This window comes from Marmota flaviventris, chromosome X (assembly GCF_047511675.1).
Source record: "Marmota flaviventris isolate mMarFla1 chromosome X, mMarFla1.hap1, whole genome shotgun sequence".
NCBI classification, from domain to species: domain Eukaryota; kingdom Metazoa; phylum Chordata; class Mammalia; order Rodentia; family Sciuridae; genus Marmota; species Marmota flaviventris.
In genome coordinates this window covers 48,570,548-48,593,228 of record NC_092518.1, presented here as the reverse complement: position 1 = coordinate 48,593,228, position 22,681 = coordinate 48,570,548, and the positions used below count along the sequence as shown (strand labels likewise).

The 22,681-nt window shown below is 32.9% G+C and overlaps 1 protein-coding gene across 2 annotated transcripts in view; it reads left to right on the top strand.

Moving 5' to 3' along the window:
• The window catches only part of Faah2 (fatty acid amide hydrolase 2), a 154,577-nt gene that overhangs the window by 71,298 nt on the left and 60,598 nt on the right, over nucleotides 1-22,681 (top strand). The window contains exons 8-10 of one of the 2 annotated variants that reach the window (XM_034635443.2): nucleotides 5,534-5,653; nucleotides 11,620-11,731; nucleotides 21,310-21,504. In XM_034635443.2, coding sequence (XP_034491334.1) covers nucleotides 5,534-5,653; nucleotides 11,620-11,731; nucleotides 21,310-21,504 — 427 coding nt within the window. The remainder of the gene's footprint in view (nucleotides 1-5,533; nucleotides 5,654-11,619; nucleotides 11,732-21,309; nucleotides 21,505-22,681) is intronic. The other variant, XM_071606330.1, reaches the window with a different exon arrangement.

Sequence of the window (22,681 nt, the reverse complement as noted above, 5' to 3'; positions counted from 1 at the left end):
TCACATGTTATTTAGTTTCTAGGTGTTGGAGTAGCTTTTATTTTTTATTTTATCATTGATTTATAATTTCATTCCATTGTAATCTGATAGAATACAGGGTATTATCTCTAGTTCTCTGTATTTTGTAAGAGTTCCTTTGAAGCATGATATATGGTCTATTTTAATAAATGATCCATGTGCTGCTGAGAAGAAAGTGTATCCACTTGGTGTGGGTTGAAATATGTCAATATCTATTGACTTAATTATTGGGTTATAAATGTTTTGAGGCATCTTGGCCTCAGTTCCCTTCCCACACTGCAGAATGCCCAGTGCTGCAACCATCTGTTGACTTTATTCTCTTTCTATTCTAAAAGTCATTTTGTTTTGTTTTGTTTTGTTTTCAACTGGTTGCTAGCTCACTGAATTTCTTACTGGCATTTTCCCACTGTCTTCCTACATTAGTTTGTTGCTAGAAAAATACTGTTTTAACTTACTCTCAGGGAACTGCTACTTGTGGGTTTATATGATATACCATTTTTTCTCTTCTGTTTGTAGGAGTTTTTTAAGTATCTTAAACAATGCTGACTTAATAGGTATGAATTCTTTTAGTTTATGCGTATCCTGAAAAGTTTTTATTTCTTTTTAAATTCTGAAGGATAACTTTGCTGAGTTTAGCAGTTTTGGTTAGTAGACATTTTCTTTCAGGGATTGAAACATGTTGTTTTATTTCTATTTGGATTTAGAGTTTCTACTAAGAAATATGATATTATTCTAATTGACTTGCCTATACAATGGACATGATGTTTCTCTCTGGAGAATTTTAAAATTTTATGTTAATTCTGTTTATTTTGCACTTTAATTATAATATGATGTGGAGTGATATTTTTGGTCTTATTTATTTGGGGATTTTCAAAGCTTCCTGTACCTTGATGACCATCTAATTTCCAAGATATGGAAAATTTTTGATTATTTTACTGAATAGCTTTAAGAATGCCATTATCCTGTATCTCTACTCTTTTCTCAATGCCAATGATTTTTAAGTTTGGTCCCTTAATGTCTCATATTTATTTTATGTTCTGATCGTGGTATTCTTTTTCTTTCTTTTTCTGAGTATTCAAGTTCATATATTTTCTTCAAGGCCTGAAATACTGTCTTCTACATAATCTAGTCTATTAATGTGCCTTTAATCTGAGGTTTTTATTTGATATATTGGGTTTTTCATTTTCAGATTTTCTGTGTTTCTTTTTCATTATCTGTATCTCCATATTATAATGCTTTTTATATCCTTAGTTTATTTCTTAGATCTTTTTTTAGTTCATTGATTATTATAACAATCAACTTTTTTATTTCTTTATCTGTTATTTTCCTATGCTTTGATAACTATTGAATCTGTTATTGAAATTTTATGTACTTTGGGGGGCAGGTTTTTACCTTGTTTGCTCATATTTCCTGTATTTCTATATTGATTTGTACACACTGGATGGAATGATTATATCATATACTCGTATGAAGTTTTTAATGTGCTGCTTTATTTTTGCCATGTTGGATATATGTGTAAATGTCAAAAATCCCACTCAACATGATCATACTACTATGTGCACTCACCATCAATGTTTTAGTGGAGATAATAATCCCCAAAATCATATCAGAACAAACACACAAACTAATATACCTCTCATGATTTTGATCTGGACTGTCACCACAATAGTCATGTATCAATAGTACATGCATGCAGCAAGTTTGATAAGTGAGGCTTTTAGGCAATTATTAGGGCTCTGAACTCATTGACAGATTAATCCATAAACCATTGATATCTGAATGGACTATTGAATGGTAACTGTAGGCAGGTGGCTCATGACTTGAAGAGGGAGGCCAGTGGAGGTATATATTTGGAGACTATATATATATATATATATATATATATATATATATATATATATATTCCCCTCCCCTTCCTGCTCCTGTCTTTTACTCTGATTTCTGGCTGTCATATTCCACCATGCCCTATCACCATGATGATTCTACCTTGAAGCCAGCTGACCATTTACTGACTCCTCTGAAAACATGAGCCCAAATAAATCTTTTCTCCTCTAGTTGTTCTTTGAAAGGATTTTGGCCATAATGACAAAAAGCTGACTAATACCATCTACTTAAAAAAGTATTTAAAAGGTTCTGCACAACTCCACTAATCCAACAGTGGAATAAGAAAGTAATGCTCTAAAAATAGCTGATAAATTAGGTACTAATGAATGTACAATTACTATTGAACTATGTAGTTCATGATAAGGAAAAACATAAAGAACAGGGGGAAAAGAAAAAAAATAGGGAGATGGATAAACAGAAAAAGATAATGCAAGAAGAAAAAGACATATCAAAGATGAAAGAGTATAAATATGAACACAGATAATAAACATAGAAAGACTAAATATGATTAATGTTTTAAAACATTAAAAGAAACAGAATTTGATTAAGGCATTTGATATTAAATGATAGAGGGATACCTATCAAATCAATACAGAAAATATTGCTATGAAATCAAATCCTGACATTAGAGAGTTTTAAGACATATCATGCTGAACATTTCAGATGGAGACATTTTGGGAGACCTTCCAGATTTGTATTTCATCAGCTTTGGGGAAGATTATTAAATGCCCACATCTTCTATCTTTATCTCTATGTTTCTTAGTTCATGGAGGTAGAAACCTCACCAGCCCACTTCAGATGCAAGTATAGGAGGCTCCCTCAATTTTTTGGTTTTTACAGGCACCATAGCTTTTTTGGAGGGTCAGAGGAAACTATGACAAGTTTTCTGTGGGTTAGCATTCATGTCTCTTCTTCATTGAAGATGCAGATTTGGTGAACCTCTAAAAATGTTTTTTTGTGCCTGGAGTTGTCAAAACAGATGTGAGCTCAACTGTGTAGATTTGGGGATGCTTGGGGAATGGCAGATAACATCACATCAATTCAATAGCCCAGTGATAGGGTTGCTGGGTGGCCTTTTGGAGCTCTGTGGCAGCTGTTTTCAACAATTGTGTTGATGGGTCTGCATCTGGGCATGCAGTCACCAGCATCTGTGCAGCACATATCTACAGTCTACCTACATGGTGCATGTGGCAGTGTTCAACCACAGGCAGCTTCTGCTGGCTTCTGGGGCCTTTGTAGTCAGTAGATATGTCTGAGCAGACTCTGTGGTGCCCAACATCTGTGAGACACATGTCTGTGGGGTGTTCCTGTGGTATGCATTGTGGTTCTTGTTTGCACTTGTCTTCTACTGGCTATTGGGGCCCACTTCTCGTGAGCACTTTATGGTGACTGATATCTGCACTGCAAGTGGCATTGTGGAGACCTGGTGGCTTCTGCAGTCTGCTGTGGCTCATACACCTATGGCAGTATCTGGGGTCCTTGCTGCCACCCCATGCCATACTCCCTGATTGTGTATTGCTCTCTCTTCCACTGCATGCCACTCCCCTTGTCCATGAACATATTACTCAGACAGCCCATTTAAAAGGTATTCCCTTTGATAGTATTTGTTGCTATCTGTATTTGGGGTGAAGATATATAAATTTAATGCCTTATAGAAAAGTAGGCTTAGGTGTGGTCTCTACAAAAATGGCTGCCTGCTGGTTTTTCACCAGCAATTTCAGATAAGCTGTGCACTTCTAGCTAAGTGCTTTGCAGTTTCTTCCCCAGCTTAACTTGGTCTGGCTTTCTTTTTTTTGCTATTAGTTCTGAAACTTATCAGCATTGTATTTTTCTTTTCCTCCCTTTGCTAAACTTCCCCCAAACTTCCCCTGTTCAGTGTCTACATTTTTTCTTGTTTTCTGTTCCAACAACCAGAATTTCTGAGTCTCTCCAAAACTCTGACCAGTATTGTGTCTCAGTGCATTCCTCTCTGATCAGCTGTTGTCTCACAGCATATTGTAGAGGAGTCAGGATTTTTGGTCAACTTCCACTCCACCATCCTGCCTTTCCCCAACTTAGACTTTTGTTCAATTGATGTAGACTCTTCTGCATAATGGAATTCTCATCTATTTCACTGCTAAGAACATGATCAACTAGCCAGTGCTATATGTCCATGTGAGACAGATTATTCTAATTTCTGCTTTGATTCTTCTAAGAATCTTTTTTGGTGGGCATTATGCCCACAAAACCTTTGTCAATTAAGTACTGCCACTTTAACTCTGACACTTGGGGATACAGTTATCCCTATGGAATTTAGCTTTTCAAGTTTAATAGTGGCTCTTACCCTTGTAATTTCTGATTTTCAGAGAAAAGTGATCACAGAGCATTTCAAAGATGTTTCTCACAATTATTATAGAGTAAAAGATCCAAACACTTAGAAATGTTAATCAATAGTCCATCTTTACTAAGTTTTTGTATCTTTTACTCTGTAGTATACCAATCCAGGACTGGATTTTTTTAATACCAGGGATTGAACTCAGGGGCAGTTAACCACTGAGGCACATCCCCAGCACTTTTTGTATTTTATTTAAAGACAGGGTCTGACTGAGTTCCTTAGGGCCTGCTAAGTTGCTGAGGGTGGCTTTGAACTCATGATCCTCCTGCTTCAGCCTTCTGATCTGCTGGGATTATAGACGTGTGCCACTGCACCCGGAAGACTGGAATTTTAACTTCATTTACCATAGGCTACATTTTGTAGTACATTTTTCTCAACTTTTTAGAGCCATTTGTAACCCCATGAGCTGTAGTACCATAACAATACATTTGGCCCATTCCAACTTTATGTTCCTTTCACCATTGTTCTATATATTTAATATCCATTTATATGTCTATACCTTGTATGTTTATCTGTGTACATTGAAAAACCACAAAGTTTTTTAGGAGTTTATTGCACCTAGTGGGTCAAAATTTGTACCTCACCATCATGGGCCTGCTAGGACTTGTATGTAGTTACAGATCTAGAAGCAATATTGTGATCCTGGGGATAATCAGCAGTATCTTACCCCCTGCTTATTCTCAAGGCTTTAGTTGTATTTGATTTCTCTTCCTGTAATATTATGTCTATAAGCATCCACAGTTCTGCAGTAACTTTGCAGATCAGTCATGATACAGCTCCTACCACTCCATTAAATTAAGCAATTTCTAACCCAATATGCAAAATATGCTACTATTCCTGTCAGTGCTACAAGTCAGGGAAGACAGTAACCAGTCCCTTGGGCTGCCCCAAGACAAACAAGAAGTTTCCAAACAAGTTCTACTCTTTTACTTTCAACCTGAGAGAGGGTGGAATCAATAATCAAATACCTTCCTCCCAACTGCTCTTTTTCCCATGCAGTGGGGTGGCCAGGGTGAGCAAAACTGCCATGATATTTCCTAGAAATTTGATGTGTTCTTTTATAGGTATTTTCCTTGTTGCCATGGTTTCTCAACTAGTTCTGGTTGTCTCAAAATGCTATATTAGTCTACATGTCATTTTTGGTATTTCTGTAGGGGAACAAAAACTTAAACCTCCATAGTCTTCCATTTGCTAACATCACTATCCAGTGGTATAAGTTCTTATCATATTTGTCTATTTTTATAATTATTTTATAAGGTTGTGGCCCACCTTGAAAATATTCTAGGTGCTTCAGTTCAACATGTTAAACTGAAGGAAATGAAGTATTCTTTTCAGTTGTGGATTACAATGATGTCAACAAAGGGGCATGATGGAAAGGTATGTTCACTTCTTTTCTTTCTTCTTCCTTTCTATAAGTGATTTTTGAGATTCTTTTGCAAGTCATATACTTGAAAACATAGAGAAAATAATAGGAAAAATAAGAAAAAAATGAAATATTTAAAGAAAAGCTTTGATTAGTGAGTGCTATTCTGGTATAAGAATATATGATTGTATGATCAAAGAGAAGGGCCATCCCTAATATGGAAGTCAGTTAAGGCTTATATTTTAACTTTATTGTATATACAGACTAATAGGCCCAAATTTGAATCACAGGCCACTTCCTAGTTTTGGTATCTGAGGCAGGTTATTTACCTATTCCTCAACAGAGATATAAAATTAGATAGATACTTATGTTACAGAATTATTATATGGATTAAGTATATTTCTTGTGAATTGTGTGACATGTAGCAGCCTCTCAATAAAAAGAACTCATGCAGCCCCTTACTACTTTAAAAATATAATAATAAGTAATTTGTTTTGAAGAAATAGACATTTTTCTTCATATAAACATCTTGGAAATGTCCTAGAAGTTTATGTAAATCTATAAGCTGAGGATGTTTGCCTGAGATATAGGTCAATAATCAGAGTGTTGCATCATAAATAAAGGAAAAGATTAGTAACAAAAATCCCATTCAGGGTCCACTTCCAATCTTTACATTTGGAGTGACCCTTAACATGCATGATGATTATTAAAATTAGTTCTGAATTTTAAAAGCCTGAAAAGAGATGAAGGGAATAAAAATCTGTTCTTTTCCTAACTATAATATGATGCCTGACACAGAGCCAGTGGTCATAATTACTCACTAATAAGTTATTTCCTCAGAATAGGAAGATTGTATAGTTGGTACCTGAAGCTTTTAATAAGTAAAAGGGATGTGGACATTTTATGATCCATAGTTTTTATTGCAATGTATCATCTGCCTGTATCTATGTGGGTTTGTCTCTGTCTTCTATTCAATTGGTCTTCATGTTTGTTTAGGGGTCAGTACCATTCTATTTTTGTTATAATAACTCTGTAGTATAATCTGAGTTATGGTATTGTGATGCCTCTAGCATTGCTCTTCTTTCTCAGTATTCCTTTGATTATTCTGAATCTCTAAGTCTTCCAAATTAATTTTAAACATTTTAAAAATTTTGGTCGTAAATGAACACAGTACCATTATTTTATTTATTTATGTGGTGTGGAGTATCAAACCCAGTGCCCCACACATGTGAGGCAGGGGCTGTAGCACTGAGCCCCAACCCCAGCCCCCAAGTAAATATTATAATTTTTTTCCTAGCTCTCTGAAAAATGCCACTGTGGGGTTTTTTGGCATTTGCATTGATTTTCTGTAATTGTTTGGTAGTATGGCCATTTTGACAATATTAATTCTGCATATCCAATAACATTAGAGGTCTTTCCATCTTCTGGGTTCTTATTCAATTGCTTTTTTCAGTGTTCTATAGTTTTCACTCTATATGTCTTTCACCTACTTATTAGATTAATTCCCATGTATTTTATTTGTTTACCATTTTTTGCTTTTAAATGTATTGTAATGCATTCCACATGACAGTAGAATGCATTTTGACACATGTACACAAATGGAGAGCAACTTCTCATTCTTCTGGCTGTACATGGTACATAGGCACACTGGTATTGTAAACATACATGGTAATAATGTCCATCTCTTTTCACTGTTCTTCCCATCCTCACAACCCTTCCCCTCCCCTCACTCCCCTCTGCACAATCCAAAGTTCCTTCATTCATACCTACCTATGCCCCCAACCATGGATTAGCATCCACTTATCATAGAAAATATTTGGCCTTTGTTTTGGGGGGTTTGGCTTATTTTGCTTAACATGATATTCTCCAGCTTCATCTATTTACCTGCAAATGTCATAATTTCATTATTCTTTGAGGCTGAGTAATATTCCACTGTGTATGTACCACATTTTCTTTATCCATTCATCTGTTGAAGGGCATCTAGTTTGGTTCCATAGTTTAGCTATTGTAAATTGAGCTGCTATAAACATTGATGAGGCTGTGTCACTGTAGTATGATGATTTTAAGTTCCTTGGATATAAAGGAGGAGAAAATCTTAACCACATGCACCTCAGATAGGATATATAAAGAACTCAAAAAATTTAACACCAAAAAAAAAAAATAAAATAACCCAATCAATAAATGGGCTAAGGAACTGGAAAATTCACAGAGGAAGAAATGCAATCAGTCAACAAACATATGAAAAAATGTTCATCATCTCTAGCAATTAGAGAAATGCAAATCAAAACCCAGTTAATTTTATTTTAATTGGAGTCATTTTAAATGGCATAATTTTTAAAAATATGTTTTTAAGCAGATTAATTTTCTGATTATAGGAAAGTGATTGATTATACATGTTGATCTTGTATCCTGCTACTTTACTAAATGTACTTCTAACTCTAGAATTCTTCTGGTGAAGTGTCCTGTGTCACTGAATTATAAGATAATGTCATGGGCAAAGAGAGAAATAGATTTCTTTTTTTCCTATTTCTATCCCTTTATTTGCATTTTCTGTTTCTTTTGGTTAGTTTAGATAGGAGTTTATCAATCTTGCTTATTCTTTCAAAGAAACAATTATTTGTTTTATTTATACTTTGTATTATTTTAGTCTCAATTTCTTTAATTCAAGCTCTGATTTTAATTATTACCTGTCTTCTGCTGATTCTGGTGTTAGTTTATTCCTCTTTTTCTATGGCCTTGAAGTCTAAAATTAGATTATTAATTTGGTATCTTTCATTTTTTGATGTAGAAAGTCAGTGCTACAAATTGTCCTCTTATAATTGCTTTCATATTCTCCCAGAGATTTTAAAATGTTGTATCACTATTCCCACGTTTCTAAGAATTTTTTCACTTCTCCCCTAATTTCTTATACTGTTTATTCATCATTCAATACAGACTATTATTTAATTGCCAGATTTTAGAATGTTCTCTAATTTTTATCTTGTTTTTTTTTTATTTTTTATTTTGTTCCATTAAATGAATAAATTCTACTTTGTTTTTTCCAATGATTTCCTTTTGTGATCTAAAATAAGATCCATTTTAGAAATTACATGAGCTTCTGAGAAGAAGGTGAATTTAGTCATAGAAGGATGAAATATTCTGTAAATGTCTGTTAAGTCCATTTGATCAATAGTATTTTCAGTTATGAAGAATCTTTACTTATTTTATGTCTGTATGACCTATTTCATGGTGAGAGAGTTTATTGAAATCACCCAGTATTACAGTATATGGTCCATTTAATTATTTATATTGGGAAAGGTCTATGTACATAGATGCACGTTTAGGGGGTGCATGAATATTTACATTTTCTCTCTTTTTTTTGATGCTTCCTTTAACCTTTATGATGTTACCATCTTTGTCTCTTTTGATTAATTTTCATTTGAAGTTCACTTTATCTGATATGAGAGTAACTACCCTGCTTACTTTCAGCAAACATTATCTTTTGCATTTAATATGTCAATGTCTTTCTGAGGTGAGTCTCTTGCAAGCAACCTATTTTTGGATTTTGTTTTTCAATCCAATATGCCAATCTATGTCATTTGATTGAAGAGTTTAGACCATTTACAGTCAGTGTTATCATACAGAGATAGGTTTTATTTCTTGCCATTTTTATTTATTTCTAATGGTTAATTCATAATTGATTTTTCTTTAATTAACTATTCTTCTAGTGCAATTCATCCCTATGCATGTTTTCATTTTTATTTTTTATTCTGCATGAAATATTTCATTGCATATGTTTTGTAGTGCAGACTTAGTGTTTATAAATTCTTTTTGTTGTGTTTCTCACAGGTTTTTCTTTCATCTTTAATTCTGAAGGACAAGTTTTCTGGATGAAGTATTCTTGCTTGACACCCATTTTCTTTCATTACTGATTTCATTATTATTGCAACCCTCCTAGCTTTTAAGATCTGGGCTGAGAAATCAATTGAAATATGAATTGATCTGCCTCTAAATTTGGCTTGCTGTTTTTCTCTTGTGGCTTTTAAAATTCTAGCCTGATTCTCTATATTAGGCATTTTCATTAAAATGTGTCTTAGAGACGATGTTTTTTGATCTTGCCTATTTTGAGTTCCACACGGATATTATATTTGGATTCAAATCTCATTCCTACAATTTGAAAAAATTCTAGTATTTCATTGAAAAGGTTGTGCATTTCTTTAGTTTCTATTTTAGAGCCATATCTACACCAATGATTCTTAAATTTTGTCTCTTGATATTATCACAGGTTTCTTGAATATTCTGTTCATGGTCTCTTGGCATCTTTTCTGTATTGTCAGCTTTATTTTCAGGATCATATTCTTTTTCTTAAAGTCCTGAAAATCTAGCTTCAAAGTGGTCTCATATATTGGTGATGCTATCTATTGATTTTTAAATTTGATTGAGTTTTTCATTTACCTTTTTTCTCTTTTGTTCTTTTTCATCATCTCTCTTTATTGAAATAATGTTTCACTTCCTGTCTTTTCTCTCTAATTTTTATTCTTACATCTTTTTTTTAGCTCATTGCACAAGTTATCTATGAACTTTCTAAATTCCTTATCTGACATTTCCTCTACTACAATGTAAATGGAGTCAATTGTCTATGTGTTCTTGTCAGTTTGGGTCATTTTGTTGCTTTTTCATGCTGCTTGTATGTCTACCCAACTCTTGGGATGCTTATTGCTTCTTTGTCTTTTTTTCCAATGAACTATTTCATGTACTTATTTATCTTCAGTTGCCTCATCTTGGGTGAATATCTAAGTATAGATACTTTAACTCAATGTGTGTCCACTGCTATCCCCATTATCACCACCATTTTGCAAGAAGCCACTGACCCCTGTTTAGCACAAACACTTCAGAACAAAGTCACATACTATTTAACCATATGGAAAAAAAATGATGATTCTGTTCTCCACAGTTTCTCTATCCTAGGTATAAACTTTATGTTTATGTTTCTTCTTTAATGCTGAATAATATTTCAGTCTGTTTATGTGTACATATATGTGTGAATATATACTGACAAAGAAATCAGTGACTGGGAGTACTATCCTCTTTTATGCATTTCTTTCTTTCAAAATCCTGGGATTTCAAAATCTTTTACTTTGTGCACAGAATCAGGGTTGTGCTTTCTTGGCTAGTCTCCTGCACACATTTTTGTCTTAATCACATGATTTTAGAATTATGTTCTATTTTTGAGTAATATGTATATATTATACATATTAATGGGATTTAGTGTGATATCTGAATACATGCTTATAATGTGAATTGATAAAATCCAGCCTTCCTTCATTCATCCTTCTCACAATCCATCCCAATCTCTAATAATCACTACTCTACATTCATCAAATGCTTTTAATTACTACCACATAGGAAAGAGAATATGTAGTACTTGTCTTCCTGTGTCTGGCTTACTTCAAATAACATAACTTCCTTCAGTTCAATTCATTTTCTTGCAAATAGCAGATTTTTTCTTCTTTAAGGCTGAATAATATTTCAGTCTGTTTATGTGTACATACATGTGTGAATATAAATATATATGTATATACTTATTGATTCATCCATTGATGGATTACTAGGTTGATTCCATATCTTAACTATTATGAATAGTGTGAAAATAAACATGGGCATATGATCCCCTTGATATGATCATTTAATTACTTTTATTATGTATCCAGAAGTGGGATAGCTGGATCAATGTGGTATAGTTTTTTTGAATAGCATCCATTATAATTGTATAAATTTACATTCCCATCAACAGTGTATGAGCATTCCTTTTTTTCTACATCCTGACTAGCATTTGTTTTTGTTGTTGTTGTTTGGTAATAACAATCTAACTAGGGAAAGATGATATCACATTATAATTTTGATTCACATTTCTCTGATGGCCAATGATATTGTCTGTTTGTTCATTAACTCTATTTTTACAGAAAATATTCTTGTGTTTTCTTTCTTACCTACATCTCAGGAACCTGTAAAATTTGTGGATCTCCTTGGTGACCATGGGAAACCAATTAATCCTCTTTGGGAATTGATCAAATGGTGCTTGGGTCTGTCAGTATACACTATTCCTTCCATTGGTATGTAAATCATCTTCTTTGATTTACTTGTTTGATATATTAAGGGAAGAGAAGATCATTCTACCAAAAATATCCTAATGAGTACCACTCCCAATATTTGAGGAAAGATGCAACATATGGATAACTTTACCACACCCACCATATTCTAGTTTATCATTATGTATCAAAAACTGTCCTGTGTATTATATGCCATTCATTTGCTGCAAATTTATTCTGATGACCATTTTACTGGATTAGAAACCATACATAATGCAGTAAGCCTACATCCCTACCAAGTTAAGTAGTGCTCTTCAAACACTCATATTACAATTTCTAAATCTGATGAGAATTTTCTGTATTTTGGATTTCAATATCTAAATGTAAAATTTGGACAATATATTTGACCTTAGAAATAATCCCACTCAATGATATTTTGATGAGTCAACTTATAAAATAGTAATCACTGCTCTTGTACAATAAGTTCAGTTCAGAAGCTCACCAAATTAGCATCGTTAATGCACACTTATTGAACAATTGATGATTGCTGTTATTGTAAAAAATGTACATTGAGTACCAAATGTGTACTTCTGGCATGATATATGTGCCATCCCTTTAAATATGCAAGGGAGTTGGATATTGCAGGTATGCTCATTCTTTATATTGAGAAAAATGAAGTGAATAGAAATTATTTTAATTACATCAAGCTGAAATTTAATCATAACTTTTTCAAAGAGTTGCTTGCTTTATTCTCATTAAGTTGTTTATACTGTCAGTTTTTTACTGTTTTACTCTACAAAATAAGATTAATAAAATTATGTGCTATTTTTGTAATTGAGGGGTTAAGTGAAATATATTTCATTTCACGTGTTCCCAGTTAAATAACATGGTGTACACAAAGCATCTGAGATATATTGAATTCTGAAGGCACTAGAAATTTCTCATTTATTAAGGAAGTTGGAAATATGGATCTGAGAACCTAGTAAATATTGAATAAACAGAAACTCTTTTCATTATTTTTATAATCACATAGTTCTACTTATGAAATCCCTATTACCAGAAAGTTTTCTATTGTGCCTTTAATGGGTATGTTATTTTGATAGAAACAGAAGTAGTTTTTTAAAAAGATCATTTAAAGTATATATTCAAATATTATTTGACAGAGTTAAGTTTTTTCAAAAAAAATATTGATGGCATGATAGTCACTTATATTCTCTTCCTTGTATGTAGCCATGACAATTCAATTGAGGGAAAGTAGTATACTGACATCAAGTATTTAAATAAATCTTGAATTGTCTTATGCTAGCTTAATCAAAACAAAAAAAAAAAACATGTTTTATCTCCCTAAATAATGTAAAGGGCCCTTTGCATTGGAGACATAGCCAAGCTATTATTTGTCATGATAGAAAATAAAAGCAAAGCAAAATGGAAGCAACAGTGAATTTTTCATAACTTACTTTAGTATTATAACAAGAGACAAAACCTTCAGGTGTGGGGGTCTTCTCACTATTCTAGGATCTCAGAACAGATGTCTTCAACAGTTTGTGGACTCCAGTGATAAGACAGGGTGAGAGAGGGGGGCTAGGGGTAAAAAAAAAAATTCTGAATATTGCATCAGAATGGGTAAAAGTGTCATCAAGTTTTCTCCCTCCTCCCCAGAGCTGGCAAGTCCTGAAGTAGGACTATGCCAAAGGCCTCATGTAAAAAGATCAAAAAATTCATGAGCCTTTGCTTAGTGATACAAATATGCGTAAGACCATGACTTGCCAAAGGAGTCTGAGACTGACTACTACATCTTTTACATAGTGCAGTGCATTAATTATGCACCATGTCTTGTGAAGCTTGCCAGATAAAGCCTTTGTAATTGTTTATGGTTTGGCCTGAAAATCATACATATCATTTTGCCCTGGAGCTGGACTCCAATAAAACTATCATACACTATATATTATATTTTTCATAAAGATGAACAATACAGCAAGATTTATAATAAGTTATTTGGAAACAACTCAGTGGTGTAATAACAGAGGAATAGGAAATAAATTATCTTTAATAAATATGATGGAATTGTTTTTAGTCATTTAAAGCCAAGTTTATGAAAGTGTATAAATACCACAGGTATTTTTGTATGTTATAATGGTGATTAGAAGAAGTAGAAGTTTTCACATATAGTATGAACTGTATTATAAGATTTAATAATTGCACTTAGTACAATTGTTACATGAACTGAAATAATATGTTTATAAATGTTTCCCTTGAGAATTATATTTCTATTTGAATTTTTATATATGAAATTTACCTGGTTTTCTGTGACTTATTTGTTCCTTTCATAATGAGAAAAAATTGTTTTTTAAAATATTAAACTTTATCTTAAAACAAAGAAATATTTAATGTTAAGTGCTAAGTATTTTAACATTTATTAAGCACTTACAGGGTACTTAATTTGCATGTATGTGTATGAAATTTTATGAAATAAATAAAAACTTGAACATATATTGGATACATTCTTTCAAATAAAATTCTATTATGAAGTATTGCTACGAAGTTTTGTGAATGAAGATTTTTAATACAGTATTGAGCTTTTTTGTTTTTTATTGAATCCTAATTATACATAATATCATGATTCACTTTTTTCTTTTTTTATTAGTTATTTTTAGTTAAATAAGACAATAGGATTAATTTTGACATAATTATAAAATAATGGAAAATATAATTCAGTCACCGGTACATCCCCTTACATTCCCTTCCTCCCTCCCCCGTTCACTTCCCTCTATTCTACTGGATTTTTTTATTATTTTTATAGTTGTTTTTTCTTTTATTTATTTTTAAGACATTTGTAAAAGTATTTATTTTAATTTAATTTTTTTGTTTCATTGATTTCATTTTTTAAAAAATACATGACAGCGGAATGCATTATAATTCTTATTACACATATAGAGTACACTTTTTCATATCTTTGTATATAGAGTATGTTCATGCCAATTCATACCTTTATACATGTACTTTCTTTTGTTTTTTTTATTACAATTCTTATTATACATATATACTGTATTTTTTCGTATCTCTGTTTATATAGAGAGTATGTTGACAGCCAATTGGAGTCTTCATACATGTACTTTGGATAATGATGTCCATCACCTTCCACAGCCCTTGCTGATCCCCTGCCCCCTCCCTTTCACTCCCACCCCTCTTCTATATCTAGAATTCATCTAATTCTCCCATGTTCCCACTCCTTACCCCACTATGAATTAGCCTCCTTATATTAAAGAAAACATTTGGTATTTGTTTTTTGAGGATTGGCTAAATTCACTTAGCATTATCTTCTCCAAAGCCATCCTGCAAATGCCGTGATTTTATTCACTTTCAATGCTGAGTAAAATTCCATTGTGTATATGTGCCACAGTTCTTTTATTCATTTATCCACTGAAGGGCACCTCTGTTGGTTCCACAGTTTAGCTATTGTGAATTGTACTGCTATAAATATTGATGTGGCTGTGTCCCTGTAGTAGGCTGTTTTTTAAGTCCTTTGGGTATAGTTTGAGGAGAGGGAATGCTGGGTCAAATGGTGGTTCCATTCCCAGATTTCCAAGGAATCTCCATACTGCTTTCCATATTGGCTGTACCAATTTGCAGTCCAACCAGCAATGTATGAGTGTACCTTCCCACCCCCCATCCTCTCTAACTTATTTGTCTTTAAAATAGCTGCAATTCTGTTTGGAGCGAGATGATATCTTAGAGTAGTTTTGATTTGAATTTATCTGATTGCTAGAAATGATGAGCATTTTTTCATATATTTGTTGACTGATTGTATATTCTCTTCTGAGAAGTATCTATTCAGGTCCTTGGCCCATTTTGTTGATTGGGTTATTTGTTAGTTTGGTGCTTAGCTTTTTGAGTTATTTATGAACCCTATAGATTAGTGCTCTACCTGATTGTGAGGGGTAAAAAATTGTTCCCAGGATATGGGCTCTCTGTTCACCTCACAGATTGTTTCTTTTGCTGAGAAGAAACTTTTTAGTTTGATTTCATTCCATTTATTGATTCTTGGTTTTATTTCTTGTACTATAGGAGTCTTATTAAGGAAGTTGGGGCCTAATCCCACATGATGAAGATTAGGACCTACTTTTTCATCTATTAAACACAGAGTCTCTGGTTTAATTCCTTGATCCATTTTTAGTTAAGTTTTGTGCATGGTGAGAGTTAGGGGTTTAATTTTATTTTGTTACATATGGATTTACAATTTCCCAGGACCATTTGTTGAAGATGCTATCTTTTCTCCAGTGCATGTTTTTGGCACCTTTGTGTAATATAAAATAATTGTAGGCTTATGGGTTTCTCTGGGTCCTCTATTCTGTACCATTGGTCTACCAATCTGTATTGGTGTCAATACCATGATGTTTCTGTTACTATTGCACTATAGTATAGTTTAAGGTCTGGTATAGTGATGCCTCCTGCTTCACTCTTCCTATTGAGGATTGCTTTACCTATTCTGGGTCTCTTATTTTTCCAGATGAATTTCACGATTGCTTTTCCTATTTCTATGAGGAATGCCATTGGGATTTTGAACAGAATTCCATTAAATCTGTATAGTGCTTTTGGTAGTATGGTCATTTTGATAATATTAATTCTGCCTATCCAAGTGCAAGGTACATCTTTTCATCTTATAATGTCTTCTTTGATTTATTTGTTTAGGGTTCTGTAGTTTCCATTGTATAGATCTTTCATCTCTTTTGTTGATTCCCAAGTATCTTTTTTTGAGGTTATTGTGAATGGGGTAGTATTCCTCATTTCCTTCTCAGAAGTTTTGTCACTGATATGCAGAAATGCCTTTGATTTATAGGTGTTGATTTTATATCCTGCTACTTTGCTGAATTCATTTACTAGTTCTAGAAATTTTCTGGTGGAGTTTTTTGGGTCTCCTAGGTATAGAATCATATCATCAGCATACAGTGCTAGTTTAAGTCCTTCTTTTCCTATACATATCCCTGTAATTTCTTTAATCTTTCTAATTGCTCTGGGCAGTGTTTGAAGAACTATGTTAAATAGAAGTGGTGAAAGAGGGCATCCCTGTGTTGTTACAGTTTTTATAGGGATTGCCTTCAATTTTTCTCCATTTAGAATGATGTTGGCCTGAAGCTTGGTGTAGATAGCCTTTATGATATTGAGATATGTTCCTGTTATCCCTAATTTTTCTAGTGTTTTGAAAATGAAGGGGTGCTGTATTTTGTCAAATGCTTTTTTCTGCATCTATTGAGATGATCATATGATTATTATCTTTAAGTCTATTGATGTGATGAATTACATTTATTGATTTCCATATGTTGAAACAACCTTGCATCCCTGGGATGAATCCCACTTGATCATGTGGTACAATCTTTTTGATATGTTTTTGTATTCAGTTTGCCAGAATTTTATTGAAAATTTTTGCATCCATGATCATTAGAGATATTGGTCTGAAGTTTTCTTTATTTTATGTATCTTTTCCTGGTTTGGGGATCAGGACGATATTGGCCTCATAGAATGAGTTTGGATTTACTGCCTCTTTGTCTATTTCCTGAAATAAATTGAAGGGAATTGGTATTGGTTCTTCTTTAAAGGTCTTGTTTAACTTGGCTGTGTATCCATCCAGTCCTGAGCTTTTCTTGGTTGGTAAGATTTGATGGTTTCTTCCATTTCTTCACTTGATGTTGTCTGTTTAAATTGTGTATATCTTCCTGACTCAATCTGGGAAAGTCGTATGACTTAAGAAATTTGTTGATGCCTTCAATAGCTTCTAGTTTATAGGAGTATAAGATTTCAAAATAATTTCTAATTATACTCTGTATTTCTGTAGTGTCTGTTGTGATATTAGCTTTTTTATGACATATGCTGGTGATTTCAGTTCTCTCTCTCCTTCTCTTCATTACCATGGCTAATGGTCTGTCAATTTTCTTTACTTTTTCAAAGAACCAACTTTTAGTTTTGTCAATTTTTTCAATTTTTTTTGTTTTGATTTCATTGATTTCAGCTCTAATTTTAATTATTTCTTACATTCTACTGCTTTTGCTGCTGCTTTGTTCTTCTTTTTTTAAGGCTTTGAGATGTAGTGTGAGGTCATTTATTTGTTGACTTTTTTCTTCTCTTAAGGAATGAACTCCATGCAACGGATTTTCCTCTTAGTACTGTTTTCATAGTGTCTCAGTGATTTCGATATGTTGTGTCTATATTCTCATTTACCTCTAAGAAGTTTTTAATCTCCTTGATGTCTTCAGTAACCCATTGTTCATTCAGTAGCATATTGTTTAGTCTCCAGGTGATGGAGAGATTTTTATTTTGTCATTGATTTCCAATATCATTCCATTACAATTTGAAAAATGCATGGTAGTATCTCTACTTTTTTGTATTTGCTAAGAGTTGCTTTGTGGTATAGTATACGGTCTATTTTAGAGAAGGATCCATGTGCTGCTGAGAAGAAAGTCTATCAGCTGAAATATTCAACATATGTCAGTTAAGTCTAAGTTATTGATTGTATTATTGAGTTCTATAGTTTGTTTATTCAACTTTTGTTTGGAAGATATATCCAGTGGTGAGAGAGGTGTGTTAAAGCCACCCAAGATTATTCTATTGTGGTCAATTTGACTCTTGAACTTGAGAAGAGTTTTTTTGATGAACATAGCTACACCATTGTTTGGGACATGTATATTTATGATTGTTATGTCTTGTTGGTGTATGGTTCCCTTGAACAGTATGTAATGTCCATCTTTGTCCTTTATGATTAACTTTGGATTGATGTCTACTTTATTTGATTTGAGTATGGGAACCCCTGCTTGCTTCCTCAGTTCATGTGAGTGGTATGATTTTTCCCAACTTTTCACCTTCAGTCTGTGTATGTATTTTTCTATCAGATGAGTCTCCTGGAGGAAGCATATTGTTTAGTCTTTTTTAAAATCCAATCTACCACCCTATGTGTTTTTATTGGTGTGTTTCAGCCACTAACATTTAGGTAATGGTAACATTTAGGGTTACTATTAAGATATGGTTTGTATTTCCAGCCATATTTGTTTATTTTTTGTTATTTTACTTGAATTGGTTTTTCTCTTTGATTAGGTTTTTCTTTACTGTACTACATCCCTCTGCTGAATTTCAATGCTGTTTTTCATTTCCTCTTCATGAAATATTTTGCCAAAGATGGTTTATAATGCCAGTTTTCTAGCTATACATTCTTTTAAATTTTGTTTATCATGGAAGGTTTTTATTTCATATTCAAATCTAATGCTTAATTTTGCTGGATACCAGATTCTTGATTGGCACCATTATTTTTCAGAGCTTGATATATGTTGTTTCAGTATCCTCTAGCTTTCAGGGTCTGTGTTGAAAAATCTGCCATTATCCTAATTGTTTAACCCCTATATATAATCTCTCTTTATTCTGTATCTTAGGCATTTTCCTTATAATGTGCCTTGTTATAGATCTGTTATGATTTTGTATATTCAGTGTCCTGTAGGCTTCTTGAATTTGGATTTCCAATTCATTCTTTATGTTTGGAAAGTTTTCTGATATTATTTCATTGAATAGATTGCTCGTTCCTTTGGTTTGGACTTCTATGCCTTCCTCTATCCCAATAACTCTTAAATTTTGTCTTTTTATGCTATCCCATATTTTTTAATATTCTGCTCATGGTTTCTTACCATTATCACTATTATCTATGTTTTTTTTCAAGATGATTTATTTTATCTTCATTGTCTGATATCCTATGTTCTAAGTGGTATACTCTGTTGGTGATGCTTTCATTTGAGTTTTTAATTTGGTTTACTATTTCTTTCATTTCAAGGATTTCTGTTTGCTTTTTTTTAGAACCTTTATCTCCCTTTTCAGGTGATCTTTTGCTTCTTGGATTTGTTTATGTAGATCTTTGTTGAAGTGATCTTTCACTGCCTGTATTTATTCTCTTATGTCTTCTTTGAATTCCCAAAACATTTTAACCATGAAATCTTTCTCTGTTATATTTTCTGCTGAAGCTGCCAATGCTTCTAATGATGTGTCATCTTGATTTGTTTGTGGTACTTTCTTCCATTGTCTCTTCATGTTCCTCATATGTCTTCCTTCCCAGCTCTTTAGATCTTTTGTATAACTGTTTTTAACCCTATAGATTTGTAGTGCTCTTGTAGTGCTCCAAGATCTCTCCTTTGTGGGGAAGGACAATGTTAACAGATCCCAATATCCACAATGCATCACCTATGAACAAATTTTTGTTATTAAGACATTTAGAATAAATGTGCAGAAATTTTGAATTCAATTATTATTTAAAATATAATCAGTAGTTTCATAAAAAGGTTTACAATTTCTGGTGATGGATCAGGTATAGGACAATATGCTGAGGGGAAAAGATGTGAGGGTATAGATTTAATATATCTTAGGAAATGTGAAGGCAAAATCTAATGATGAGGGTTAGTAGCAGGTTTCTAGACAGGAAGTAATTTAGGGTAGACAATTATGTGGGAAGACAGTAGAGTACATAAAATAAACTCACATGCATTTAGAAAAATACAGGATGTGAAAATAGTAAAACTTGCAGGGTGAAAGAAGAAGAATGAGAAAGAAAGAAAGAAAGAAAGAAAGAAAGAAAGAAAGAAAGAAAGAAAGAAAGAGAAAAAGAAAAAAAATTAAAAATGGGCTTATGCAACTCCTCTATATTATATTATTCAGTTAACTCAGTCCTCAAAGTCCTATTTCATGCAAAGTTCTTAGTTTTACATATGTTGGGGATGTGAGGGCCAGAGGATAGAAGGGTAGAAGAGAAAGAAGAAGAAGAAAAGAAAATAGTCTTAGAGATCCATTTCTTTCCTGCTTGTCTTCTCATCCAATAGGTGGGGTTGTCTGTTTTAAGCTGGTGTCTTGGCCCTCAGGATGGTGTAGTTAACCAGGGTGAGAAGACTGAACCTTCTGTGGAGCATCTGGAATCAGGGAGTGCCTGAGTCTTTATTGGAGAGGTCATTCACATCTTTCATTAGATTAGTTTCCAAGTATTTTTTTAGATTATTGGGAATGGGATAGTTTTCCTAATTTCTTTTTCAGCAGATTCATTATTGGAGTACAGGAAAGTGATTGATTTATGTACCTTGATCTTATATTCTACTATTTTACTAAATTTGTTTATAAGCTCTAAAAGATACATTTATTTGGTATATAATTCTATCATAAAATATTGCTAAGAGTTTTGTGAGTGTATATTTTTAATATAGAATTGAGTTTTTAAAAAATAGTCTTCATGTTCAAAATAATGTTCTCATTAAAGAATAATACTATGGTACATTATTTTGATTAAAATAGTATACAGTTAATATTAAAACATGTACATAATTGGTTTTTATATGAAAATATTAATTATGTAATACACTGTCAGGAAAATCTAGTAATCCTATAAGTAGCATTATTTTAAAAGATATGAAGGAGTTAACAGTAAACGCACAAAAATTCTCAGGTTTTGATCATAAGGTTATAAGGTTTTATTTTTATCATTTTCTTAGTGTTCTGTAATGTACATGTGTTATTTGTATAAGAAAAGACAATGGACAATAGTAATTAAAATTATTTCTTTATTTAAATTGATATTTATTATTTTGTAGGACTGGCTCTGTTCGAGGAAAAGCTCAAATATAACAAAGAGAAATACAAGAAGTTTAAGGCAGTTGAAGAAAGCCTGCATAAAGAACTGGTGGAGATGCTAGGTGATGATGGTGTGTTCTTGTATCCCTCACATCCCACAGTGGCTCCCAAGCATCATGTTCCACTTACGAGGCCTTTCAACTTTGCTTATACAGGTACATACCTCTGTTCATTTCATTCTGTAATCTTAAAGAAATAGAGATATTTTCATGAAAAGCATAATTTTCTTTTGCTGGCTTTAAACACACTCTGTAGTTGAAAGCATACTGTGAACAAGAGTTCCTGGGGCTGGGGATGTGGCTCAAGCTGTAGCGCGCTTGCCTGCCATGTGTGCGGCCAGGGTTCGATCCTCAGCACCACATACAAACAAAGATGTTGTGTCCGCCGAAAACTAAAAAATAAATATTAAAAAAATTAAAAAAAAAAGAGTTCCTAATGTCTTACATGGAAAATGCTTCACTAATATTTGTCCTCCCCAGAAGAAACTGCAACTTAATAGTAGTAGACATCTTTTACAGAACTGGGGTTCAATGGCTTGTATTCAATAACACAGTGTGATCTCACTGAATTCAAATGTTTCCTTACATGATCTGGCACATTGTAAAATCAAGTTATTATATTTCCTTGGATCTATAGCTTTCTAGAAGATTCTAGTACAGAAGACAATTCCCAAAGGAACCACTTATTTGCCTTAACTACCATCCATCTGAGTTTTATTTATTATATTGTTAAACCTACTCATTTGTTTCACATTGTTTAGGAACCACGGTTATTTGAGTTTTAAAGGACTCAGGATTTGTACTAGGTCAGTTTCTGTGGTTTCTCAAGGGTCTCTCTCAGGACCTTACAATTATATTTGAGATGAAGTTAGGATTTCTGTCAAATCTTGCATTTCCACTCTGGAAACTTCTAGTCCACTTAAACTTCTAATTTGGAGTCCTACTTATTTCAGCTCAAATAATTGTTTTTGGAAATTTTTAACCTATGCCCCCTGGAGCAGGGCACCAAAACTTTCTGAACATATTTTCTTATCTTAGAAGTCAGGGTAATCAACATATTACAGTATCATTGTCAAGAATAAATGAAATGAAACATGTAAATAATTGGTATAAGGACCATAAAGGATTGGAATGTGGGAAAGGGTATAAAATTAAAGTCCTTATCCTTAATTTCCTTATCCGTACTCTGTTCCTTAATTTGGTCATTTACCTCAGAGCTTTTTTAAAATATTTATTTCTAAATTGCTGTGGTTCACTGTTATCATCTTTTTATTTAAGTTATGAAGACAGGAAAATTATTTAATATTTAACAAAGAAACTATACAGAAAATTA